Source organism: Gopherus flavomarginatus, chromosome 5 (assembly GCF_025201925.1).
Source record: "Gopherus flavomarginatus isolate rGopFla2 chromosome 5, rGopFla2.mat.asm, whole genome shotgun sequence".
NCBI lineage: Eukaryota > Metazoa > Chordata > Testudines > Testudinidae > Gopherus > Gopherus flavomarginatus.
The window spans coordinates 23,875,665-23,888,385 of NC_066621.1; the positions used below are offsets into that span (position 1 = coordinate 23,875,665).

Genomic DNA, 12,721 nt, shown 5'->3' on the forward strand with positions numbered 1-12,721 from the left:
CCATCAGACCCCTCTTTCACCCTGTCCCTAATGATTCATTGGCCTGAGTCTCATTCACATTCATACTGATCTGGCTGTGTAAAGGGGCCTTCCTGCTTGAAGGAGCCGTGGTGTCAGCATAGGTGCTGGAACTAGGGATGCTGGGGGGGCTGCCACGTCCCCTGGCTTGAAGTGGGTCCCAGTATATGCAGAGTTGACAGTTTGGTTCAATGGCTTTCAGCACCTCCAATATACAAATGGTTCCAGCACCCCTGGGTGTCAGTGAGAATCAGGTCCTTATTTATAGGGCAGAGTTCGAATTTATCTTTGCCCAGCATGATTCCTACGGGAGCAGTACTGGCCCATCAGGCTGCAGCGAGCATGCAGTTACAAGCCATGTGGGCAGGGTGGAAGGGGGGAGCCTCTCTTGATGCGGCGGGGAGTGAGGAGCACGCAGGGGGTGGCTGGGGGAGAGCAGCTGAGTACAGAGAGGCACAGGACATAGGGTGGGAGTGTGGAGAGAGAGGGATAGGAGGCATCAAGTGGGTGTCAGGGAGGCAGTTCGGCACAGGAGGCTGCCGCAGAGGTGGGGGCAGCGTGGGAGGACATTCCTGTTATGAAATGAACAGCCTTCCCCAGCAGGCATGGTGAGAGGCATGAATCGATGTTGTCTCTTTAAATATCTCCCTCCCACCCCCTTGCCTGGAGTGGTGGGTGAGCCGCCCTTGATCTCTTCTCTCACCCTTTCATCTTGCTTGATCATTAAAAACACTAAAGGGAACCGGTGGAGACATTATCAGAGGAAGGCCTGGATCAGTCCCACGGACCTGCAGCACCTTCCTCCTTCCGGGGCCCCACGTTACGCACACCTTGGCCTGCCTGGAGTAGTCACTGGCTTGCAGGCAGCTAGTGCGGCATGGGGTCTGCTGGTCCTTGGAAGAGTTAGGGGGACCCCTAGTGGTGACGCTGGACAAGTCAAGGAGATGGAAAGCCAGAGCGAACCACAGGGTCCAGCAGCCTCAGTTGAGAGCCCAAGTGCTGTCTCTTCTCCATGGCAGCGCCCCCTACAGGGCAGACTATGGTGCAGTCTCTAGGGGGCTGCACTCCCTCTATTTACACCAGAGATCTATTTGGCCCTTAGCATCGATAGTGGCATTGACGCCAATCCACACGGTCCTTTGTGGAGCCCCATACAAAGTGGGGAACACCCCCCCCTCCAGGGGCTGGGACAACTGGGTGAGTGGGGTAGTCCACTCTCCCCAGGGAGAGATGAGATAGTCGGCCAGGGAGCAGCCATCCCAAAAGCAGCAGCGGACTGATGGGTGCTGCTGGACCCGGTTGCTGCCGAGATCTGAGCTCTGCTATGTTGCTGCCTTCCTTAGGACCTTCCATTCTCTGGGCCACGGTTCCCCCCCGGCCTCATTTTACACATGGGGGACCCAATGTGAGCTGCGACTAGCCAGGCTTAGTATGATTAACGGGGGGACGCTCATGTTTAAATCCCAGGCTAAGAACCAGGTTGTGAGCTCTTGGAATTGCCACTTGGAAAGACCCCCCCAGAGCAGGCTGGGGGCCATCCACCGAGCAAATAGGGGCGTGGACGGAAAGAGTTTAAACAACTGCCAGGTGGTAGAGTTCTATGGGGAGGAAGGATGTCCCAGTGGTTAGGGCGCCAGTCTGGGCCTGAGGAGACCAGGGTTTAATTCTCACTACCTCACTGTGCATCCCTGTGACTTGGTTTCTGTACGGTTTCTTTTTCTCACGGCTGCCGCCCACGGTGGATATTGCCCTGCGCGTGGGTCTCTCAGCTGATGCGACCCAAAGTAGTAAAAGTGTCTTTGAGTTGCAAGACTCTGGATCCCCTCCCTGTGGGGGAGCAGGGCTAGTAAAGAAGAAGTGCTCAGTTTTACTCTTTTCAGCGAGGAACTGCAACTTAACAGCCAACTACACCACAAGCAGACAAATAGCTCTTTTGCGTCATTGCTTAGAGGCAGAGGGACAAAGACCAGGCCACGTGCTCACCCTAGCACGTGGGGACTGCAGAACCTAGCAAAGAAGATCCTATTGTACAGAAAACGCAGCAGCAGAACTTGCAGGTGTGCCAAGTGAGGAACGACAGGACCGAGGGAGCCCATGACCAGCTGTGTGTGGCCTCACTGTCATGGTGATCTTGGTGCTGTTCAATGTTAAGGGACCAGGGACCTTGATTTCAATGGGAGTTAGGCACCTAAATGCCTTTGAGGATCTGGGCCCAAGACTTTTCAGGCAGCAGTGAATACGGGGCTGGAAGTTTTGACTCTGCAATGAGGGATGCAAAAAAAGCAGGACAGCAAGATTTGTTTTGACACATACCACATGTCACGTCAATGTTATGGCCATGGATTACAAGAGAGAAGCTAGATAAAAGCATAAATCCTTTTGCTGGAAGGTTGCAGTGTAACAGTGCTTTAGTTCTTAGAATTCAGAATGATAACACACAAGAACCAGAGAGAGAGAAAACAGGCTGCTCTCTAAACCAGCCAGGCACAAATCAACCCAACTTACTCTAGGCTGGCTAGCAGCTGGCTGACTGCTGCCAGTGGTAGGTGGCAGGCTTCACTCCAGAGTCCCCTAGTCTGCAAATGTGCATCAAGGCAACAGAGAACTTCCCTGAGCGACCACAAAGATGCTGAGCCCACCAGCTGCACAACTTGCATGAGCAGAGAGGCCGTTGGGGCATTGCTTAGTGATGCCTTCACATCAAAATCATTATGAAAGCCAAAGTTTCAGCCCACTTGCCACCAGGTTGGTTCCAGAGGCAGGTGGGGGACAGCTTCTAGGGGCGCCAAATGGCTGTGCGACTCTTGTGTTCCCTCGGCTGCTCGGAGTGGGGGTTGAAAATATTTTCTGCTGTAGGGCCACTATTGCTTGCCACTCCCAGATGTTCACGTGTGGCTGTTGGGACTCAGGGTACATGTACATTGCAAAAAAAAAAGCCCAAACTGCGGCTGCAAGTCTCAGAGCCCAGGACTACAGACTCAGGCTTGCGCTACTGGGCTAAAAAGAACAGTGAAGACATTCTGGGTCAGGCTGGCGCTGAGTTCTGAGATCCACCCTCCTCACCGGGTCTCAGAGCCTGCACGCCAGCCTGAGCCAGAACGTCTACACTACTTTTTTAGTCCCATAGTGCAGGACCCACCAGCCTGAGGCTGTAGACCCAGCCTCTGAGGCTTGCTGCCACTGGGGTTGTTTTTTGCAGTATAGACATAGCCACAGAGGTTACAGTCTAAAGCCTGAGGCTAAATATATACAGTAGTAACTGGAGCACCATATGAGGGGCAAAGGCATCCCAGCTTGTGCGTTTCACTTCCCCAGCAACCACGCTTTCCCCCGTTCTTGGGAGCATCTGTCTCCCATGGGCCATGCTGTTCATTTCAGACTCAAAGTTACTTCCATTCTGCACAGATTTGGGGTTGTCCACCTGCCCATCACATGCTGGATCCTATTTACTGCAGAAATAAAGTCTCCTGAATGAGTTATAGGCACAAAGCTCACAGCTGGTTATGGTTTTTGCCTACCTCAGATAGAGAGAGAGAGTGTGAGTGTGTGTGTGTACACGAGCATGCACCCTGCACTGTGTGTCTTTATTGCACACTAGGGCCCTGGGCTGATGAGAGGTCTGATAGAAAGCAGAGTGCTAGGAAACCCAGTTTGACGATGCAGTTACCAAAAGTTAACCTCTGCTCAGAAACATTCTCATCAGTTAAGCTAGAAGATGCTCCAATTCACATAGCAGATCCTGGCACTTTAGCTACCAGCATCTTTAGCTGCTACTTTACAATCAGCGCAGCTGAAGGGCATGAAGGAAAGGTGGCTGTAAGCCACCTCCCTGTTCCCTTGATTCTGAACTGGCCCAGGGCTGAGACATAGAGCAGCCTCAGGGCTGCTCTAAGTTTCATGTCCATTGCAACAGGCTCTATGGAACACCGTGCCCCTTGAGGATCTGACACTCTTTCCCCCAACTCCTCCTGGCCTCTCTGCGATCTCCTACTCTAGCTCTACACCCCCTCTGCCAGGGGGAATCAATAGAGGCCCCTTTAAGGCAGCTTTCCAGCTGGTTTGTACCACTGAGGCAGGGCTGAGGAGCCATGAGGGTCAAGGATCTGCCCCTCGTTTTCATGGGCGCTGAGGTTCACACTAAAAAGAAGGAAAGACTCTGCCCAGATGCACATGACTTAGGTTGGCAGAGGAATTCCCACCCCCGGCCCCCATCCTGTTTAAGCCCAGCCTGCCAATGCACCACCAAAACAGCCTGTGCTGCCCAGCCAGTGTTTACTTGTGTGAATGCAAATGACTGTTATTAACTGAAGAGGCTGTTTACTTAAAGCAGCGGGGCTGGCAGTCAGCACTGGCACTCATTTGAACCATTGTTCCACAGGAGAGCCCTGCCTGGCCCACAGCCGCTGCACAGGCATTTCTCCAGCTCCTCTGCTTTGCTTTCTTCTTTCACTCCCTCCATTTGCCATCCCTCTCCTGAGCCTTTTCTCAGCCAGCTGGGCACAAAGGGACCAGATTCGGGTCTCAACCTGCAGCAGTGTAAATCAGAGTCGCTGCCGGGGTCCTTGCTGCCCCACTCTGTGCCGCAGTTTACCCTCTGTAAAATGGGGATAATGACACTTCCTGGGGCCTGCTGGGAGGGAGGATCAGGATTGGGAGCCCACGGTGTGTGCAGTAGTTGGGCCATCCTGGGGGTGGAGGGATCGAGACTGGGCAGCAGGAGCGGAGATCTGAACTGTGTCGGGGTATTGCATGGTGCACAGGGGAAGCTCTGGAGAGCACTTAGGCAGGGTTGTCCTTAGGCCTATGCCGCATACACAGCTGCATAGGGCACTGAAAATTTGGGGCACCACCGGGACAGCAGGTAAGAGCGCGTCAGGTCCCACACACCCAGCACACGCTGCCGTCTCCTTAGGCAGGGGTCAGATTCACAGAGCCAAATGCACCAGCGCATTCTGCGTGCAGGAGAGGGCACGGGTGTGTCTGTGGGGAACTGTGGCTCTTTACTGCCATGAGGTGGGCCTGGCAGCTCGGTATCCTTTGCTGCCTCGTCCCTCCTGGGCTGTTTCAATACCTCTTCATAATAATTTCCAATAAAGTGTTGATAAATTAAAAAAATTATCTTGTTTGCATCATTGTGTCAATAAATCAGAATTTTTTCTATCGCGCCACTTCTTCAATGCAAGTATAGTCCATCAGCAATATGATGTGTGCTTCATTTGTTTAACCTGTTTTTAATAAAGTGCATGTGACAAGTTTTCCAATATGGTAAACTTATGTTTGTGTTGTTAAGAACAATTCGGGCATAGGGGCACCAGTTTAATAATCCTGCGGAGGGCCCCATAAATCCTAAGGTCAGCCCTGCGCCAGGGGGAGAGGAACAGGATGTGAGGGAGGGCAAGGTGCCCCCTATTTGTTTAGAGGCCTTTGGTGAGTTTCTAGCTGACTTCTCGGCCTGACACCTGTACGTATATGCAAACACAACAGAGGTATGAGCACACACTCAGGCACACACACGCACACTCATATGCATGCCCGTATGCACGCACCCTTGCATTGCACACGCACTGCATGCACACACCCATTACACACTGCATGCACGCACATTGTATGCACACACCCATTGCACACACATACTGCATGCACACTCCCATTGCGCACACACTGCGTGCACACACCCATTGCGCACACACTGCGTGCACACACCCATTGCGCACACACTGCATGCGCACACTGTGTGCACACATCCATTGCATACACACACACACACACACAGAGCGTTTACATGCAAGCATTGCACACGCACATCCAAGGCAGCATATTTTACATGACGAGTTTAAATCAGACAACAGACCCCCCAGACCATGTGGTTAAAAGATGGAGCGGCTGGATTTTAAGCAAATGTCGGGGGGAGGGGTGGCTTTTGGAGTTTGAAGTCATGGGATTGCAGTGCTGGGAATACAGAGACCACAAATTCAATAGATCAGCAATCAAATGTTTGTACTTCAGCGTGTCACTGATCTGACAGTGCTGCAAATGCTTTGGCTGAGGAGGGCTGGAGGGAATCTTTTGATCCCAGCTGTAACATTCACTGCCAGAAATGACACCCTAAATATTGGGCCTTCAGGGTTTTGGGGATCCAAACCCCAATCTGCTCATGGATTTTGCAAATGGCCTTTCTCTTTATAATGGGCCGGACCAACTCCCCCACTCTAATTCCCCCTGGAAAGCCAGATCCAGTCTGACCTTTGTGACTGGTCCCTATAACTGTTACCCAGTTGGGCATTTGCTTAGAACACAACAAGCTGCACAGACCAGTAGGTTCTATCCCTGGCTTTGCTATTGGCTCGCAGTATGACTGTGTGCAGGTCACCAAAGCCAATCCGAAATGTTCCCATGGACCTAATGGGATGGTTATAGCCCTCATCTGTCTCTTGCCAAAGCAGCCTGAAACCAAATCAGCTGTTCCCTTAGTTACTCCATAACCTTTGCAGTCCTTTACCATCTTCAGAACCCACTTCTGTATCTTCTGGAGTCCTTCCTTTCCTCCCCTGCGTTCAGTGCTACAGGTGTGACCTCACCTGCCCTGCGCAGCCACTGCTCCATTCACTTCTGCACACTGGATTGCTGTTGAAATTCACCCAGCCCCCTTGCTAGCATGTCGGGGTGGGGAATGCTCCCTCAATGGTCCTCATAATAATAATTAATAATGTATTAATAGCAGTAACGTCTGTAGCCATGTGGAATCTTGTTATTCTTAAAAACACCAAGAATTAGATAACCCAGCAGCCCGAGAAAGGCCTGCTCTGTGCTCCCAGGATACACAATGCCAAGGTCCATCCCTATTAGCGTGGGGCCAGTCCTCTGCATCAAGACTTGGGGATCAGGAGAGGACTCTTTAATGTCCCATGCACCCCACTGCCTACCCCAAACTTTCCCATCAAACACCTTTCATGTTCCTCATGGGCCTCTCTGCTGCAGGATCCTTGACCACCATGGGGACCGCTATGCCCCAGCTGCAGGTGTAAATCCCCGCTTGGGTCGACATCTGCCAGAGCTGCCATCTGAAAGTAGCCGTGTGGCCATGGCAGCTCAGGCAGTGGTCTGGGCTAGCCACTCGGGCATGTATCAAGGATCTCGGCTGGGGCTGTGGTTCGGTAGCTGCCCACACCACCCTAGCCACAAATGCTGCTGAGCAGAGCTAGAGAGGGTATGTTTCACTGAGCTGGGAATCACACCACCCAGCCACAGGGCAGACTCCCTGTTAGTGCTACACTCCGCTGAGATTGCCGGTCACTTATTTGCAGCCCACAAGGAACCCTGTGCACCCCAAGCCTCCCTCCCATCCCCTCCTGCATTGGAGAGCAGTCCTTTGGCTTGAAGCTTTGCATCTCCCAGCCAGGGGAGTGGGGGAAGCCTCCAGCCTGTTGGTTTTTTAAAGCCTTTTCTTTTCTCATTATAGGATGTTGCAGAACAACCAGCTCAGCCGGATCCCCGCCGAGGCACTGAGGGATCTTCCAAACCTCCAGTCTCTGTAAGTCATTAAGGATCCCCGCTGGGAGCTGCCGGCTTCTCAGCGCAGGGGTTGTTAATTCCTCCATCCCTTCTGCCTTGTCTTTCCCCTCGTGAGCTACTGTCCCTGGCCTTGCGGGGAGGGAGGGCACCTGTTGTGGCAGGACCACTGTCTTGTTAGGGTTGCTGGAATTAGATCTCCCCATGCGAGAAGGCCACCGCAGCTGGCAAACGTTTCCAGGAGCCCTGGAAAAAGGCTCTCTACAAGGCAAGCTATAGAATCATAGACTCTCAGGGTTGGAAGGGACCTCAGGAGGTCATCTAGTCCCACTCCCTGTTCAATGCAGGACCAATCCCCAACTAAATCATCCCATTCAGGGCTTTGTCGAGCCTGACCTTAAAAACCTCAAAAAAAACCCACCCTAGCCCTGCGGTTACAGTCTAGCCTGGAGCAGCACAGAACCTAGCAGGCTTGAGTAGGGGACTCAGGCCTTGTTTGCATGCAACAATTTAACTATGGACGTACAAACCTTGAGCCCTGGTGTGGCTGCACCTACACTGGTATAAAAGTGCTTAATTCCCCAATAGTGATTCCTAGACAGGAAGGGGAATACGCCATACCAGTATAAGGCACCTGTCATGGTATAATTCCCCACTCTGAACCTTAGCGTCCAACAGATGGGGTACCAGCATGAATTCCTCTAAGCTCAGTTACCAGCCTAGTACTTGTAGTGCTGCCACCAACCAGGAATTCCTGTGCCTGGTACACTCTGGTCCCCCCAAAACCTTGCCCGGGGACCCCCAAGACCCAGACCCTCTGGATCTTAACACAAGGAAAGTAAACCCTTTCCCCCACCGTTGCCTCTCCCAGGCTTCCCCTCCCTGGGTTACCCTGGAAGATCACTGTGATTCAAACTCCTTGAAGCTTAAAACAGAGAGGAAAATCCACCTTCCCCCTCCTTCTCTCTCCCTCTCCCAGACTCTCCCTGAGAGAGAAAGTAATCCTAACACAGAGAGAAAATTAACCTTTCTCCCCCCCTTCCCTCCTTTCTCCCCACCAATTCCCTGGTGAATCCAGACCCCATCCCCTGGGGTCCCACCAGAATAAAAAAACAATCAGGTTCTTAAACAAGAAAAGCTTTTAATTAAAGAAAGAAAAAACAGTAAAAATTATCTTTGTAAATTTAAGATGGAATATGTTACAGGGTCTTTCAGCTATAGACACTGGGAATACCCTCCCAGCCTAAGTATACAAGTACAAATTAAAATCCTTTCAGCAAAATACAAATTTGAACTCCTTCCAGCCAAAAACAAATTTGAACTCCTTCCAGCCAAATATACATTTGCAAATAAAGAAAACAAACATAAGCCTAACTCGCCTTATCACCTAGTACTTACTATTCTGAATCTATAAGAACCTGTATCAGGGAGATTGGAGAGAAACCTGGTTGCACATCTGGTCACTCTCAGAACCCAGAGAGAACAACAACCAAAAACTAACAACAGCACACACAAAAACTTCCCTCCCTCAAGATCTGAAAGTATCCTGTCCCCTGATTGGTCCTTGGATCAGGTGACAGCCAGGCTCACTGATCTTGTTAACCCTTTCCAGGCAAAAGAGATATGAAGTACTTCTGTTCTATTAACTCTTACTTATCTGTTTATGACAGCACCTTTATAGCAGCACATCTGCAGCCACACTAGGGCTTGTACTGGTCTGACGATATCACCCCCCATAACTGAACTAGCTGTACTAGAACAACTTTCAGGGGTAGCCCCAGCCTCAGAGCCAGGACGGCAGGGTTCCAGACCTGGCTCTCCCATTGCGTTCAAGGTGTAACTACTTTCACAGTTGGCCTCGTCTACACTAAAATGTTAGGTTGACCCAGCTACATCGCTCAGGGGTGTTAGAAATCCACACACACACACACCAGTGTAGGCAGTGCTAAATCGATGGGAGAATTCTTCTGCCGACCTATCTACTGCCTCTTGTGGAGGTGGATTAACGACAGCGACGGGAGAATGCCTTCCATGTGGCTTAGGCTGTGTTATTAGCGTAACCAATGGATGGTGTAATTTCCGGGCATTTTTCACCATGTAAAAACATTCTGTTTTCAGTCCCCTACCCCCACCACCATCAGGTTGGTGAAGGATCAGAGAGCTGAAATGTCAGGGTTCTTTTCCCCCACACAAAAGTGAGATCATTTTTAATGCTCCACTTTTTCCAGTGGGTTTGTGGCTGGGAGCCATTCTCTGTATGGTTTAAAGCAGACTGAGAATGTTAATTCTGTTGGTGAAGCTTTCAAGTGTTTATGGCTACCAGTAGTTGATGCTGCCGCTGACTCTGCCCATGATCACTCCCTTCCTCCCTCTGGCTCTCGTTCCTTCCCCTGCTGCTCCCCTAGATCTGTCAAAAGGGGGAAACTCTTTCCACCTGCTGGAGGAGCGCTGAGGCCTGGGTGCGAGGTGTGCCAAGTGATCTGTTCTACACCAATCCTATAGAAACAGCAAGATTAAAGATTAGGCTGTGGGGAGAGGGGCATCCCCTTCTCGTGCAGCATTCACCAGGGTAGCGCTCTGGGCCTGTCGCAGGCAGACCCCTGCTCAGCACCCCACCAGGGGCAGACATCTACCCGGAGCATAGCTGGGCAGCCAGCGAGCACAATGACCCGTGCCTGGGCTCGACAGCTCCCCTTTCTCCGAGATCAGTGCAGCGTTCCTGGGGAGCGACCTGCTCTGCAGTGCATGTGCAAGCCGGCTGGTGTGGTGTTCTGTCCCACTCTGGTGATGGCCGGGCCACACATATGTTGAAGAGCCTGCCTGAGCTAACAGAAAGTCTCTACACTTTTAGAGCCCGAGGTGCCAGGTGCAATCCCTGTGGCTGAAAACCCACCCCAGTGTGACACATACAAAGGATGCAGAGAGCTCCAGGAAGCTGAGCAATGCAGTGACTTGTTTAAAGTTCAGTGGGGTACGACCCGTCACGTTTCTCCAGCACAGCAGGCTCAGACTGGGTCTCTACTAGGACAGGGTGCTTAAGGACTGCAGCATCCATCTATCTAGATTACATCAGGATGGAGTCACCACGAAGTTTGCTTTTCGATTCACCTAGCACACCTTGCAGATCAAGCACAGAGCAGTGTCTTGCTAGGCTGTTCCCAGGCTGGTATGGGGAGCTTCTGTTTGTATATTATTCTTCGTCTCAGATTTGCAGTGCTCTGGTCCACTCACATGACACTGAAAGCAGAGGTGCATTCGACCTGCGCCCACGCAGGCAGTGGTGAGCTGGAGCTTCCCACACATGGGACCTCAGGCGACACGGAAGGTATATTCCGGCTGCATACACCTGCAGTGCTCTGAGCACAGCAGAGAGCAGCACAGGGCGAAGATGTGTTGCAGTTAGTTTTGTGATGTGGGACTGACCTGACCCTACCCGAAACACTGACCACATCAGGTTGCATCCAGATTCCAGCTCAGCTCCGTAAAGCCACGAAGCTGGTGCTCAACAGCTGAGCCAATGCTTGGAGATCACCTTCAGGTTCCCAGGGAGCTGATGTGACTCCAGCAAAACTGCTGGCGTTGCTCCCTTCTGACACCAGGGTCGTATTTGGCTCCATGGGATTCACTGGGATTGGATTGGCCTGTGGGATGCAAACCCAAGCTTGGAGGGCTTTTCCGAAAGGTTTGGGGTCCTTCGGCCACTGAACCCACTTGGAGCCGGGATCAGAGAAACACTGACTCGCTGACACTGCTGTGTCTTTTGCTCTTTACGCAGCAGTGATAGTATGGAGCAATCACATGGGCCCAGTGGAGTCCAGATAATTATGTTTACTAACAATATGTACATACACAGGCGGCTGCTCTGGATGGATTTTGGTAGCATCAAACCATAGAACACAATGAGCACCACTAGAGAATTCACAAACTATTTAAAGGGATACTACTCTCCTCTTCTATACCAGGGGTCGGCAACCTTTTGCACATGGCTTGCCAGGGTAAGCATCCTGGCGGGCCAGGCCGGTTTGTTTACCTGCCGCATCAGCAGGTTCGGCCGATCACAGCTCCCACTGGCTGCAGTACACTGTCCCAGGCCAACGGGGGCGGCGGGAAGCGGCACAAGCCGAGGGATATGCTGGCCGCTGCTTCCTTCCGCCCCCATTGGCCTGGGACGATGAACTGCGGCCAGTGGGAGCCGCGATTGGCCAAACCTGCGGACATGGCCGGTAAACAAACTGGCCTGGCCAGTCGGGGTGCTTGCCCTGGTGAGCCACGTGCCAAAGGTTGCAGACCCCTGCTCTGTACTATACTCATAAAAAAAAAATGACCTCATCTTCTGTGAGTTCCCGTGCAGCAATTTTCCTTTAAGAGCCAAGATTACTACAGAAATACCCTTCTGTGACCTCCCCATTCCACCTAATTCCGTTTGACGAGTGGTCATTAGGATAAATTGGGTCTGATTTGAGAGAGATGAAAGATGCCAGTACATCTTTTGAATGCAAGTAACTGGCCCCTGGCCACGAGCCCCTGGGTTCTAGCCGTGTCTCCATAGATACAGCCATTTCTGAAGAAGAGAAGGCAGGTTTGCATTAGAGATTTTTTTTCTCTTCATAATTCAAGTACGGGTGAGTAATTTTCCACAAGTTTATGAGGCTCACGTGTATTTATTACCGGCCTAGTAAGCAGATTGGAACATCCATAGATCATTGCAGCGTGGCTTCCAAGCATTACAAGTTGGGGTATGTGAGCCCTGGCTTGTTCACTTTGCCCAGAGCTTCTGGTCTTTCCATTCAGAAACGGGAAAGGATTTTATGGCACTTCGTGACTGTTCATCACACTGAGTTCTGGGGCTTGCCTGGCACTTCGTAGGCTATTAACTGACTGCCGTGCCATCAGGGAACACACCATAAAACATCATAAGCTGACGGGGCTTGCAGATTGGAGCAAACTTGAGTGTGTGGGGGGAGCATGGACAAAACCCGAGTGTGTGCTGTTTGTTTTCTCGCTCTTGCAGCTCTATGTGTTAGAACAAAAATCTCCTTCAGTCTGGGCAGGCGGCTGCATCAGTGACATCACTGTCTGTTGCCCCAGCTGCCGTTATGAAGTCACAACACAGAGACTCTGATGTGAGAGCGGAGCAGAGTCGGGTGCCGAGGGAGGAAACTCGCATGTAAATATCCACAGGAGCTCCCTCCAA

At 51.6% G+C, this 12,721-nt stretch overlaps 1 protein-coding gene across 1 annotated transcript in view; it reads left to right on the plus strand.

The window, feature by feature from the left end:
* Positions 1-12,721, plus strand: part of LGR6 (leucine rich repeat containing G protein-coupled receptor 6) — a 147,394-nt gene that overhangs the window by 36,070 nt on the left and 98,603 nt on the right. Inside the window, exon 3 of the mRNA XM_050953796.1 lies at positions 7,478-7,549. Coding sequence (XP_050809753.1) covers positions 7,478-7,549 — 72 coding nt within the window. The remainder of the gene's footprint in view (positions 1-7,477; positions 7,550-12,721) is intronic.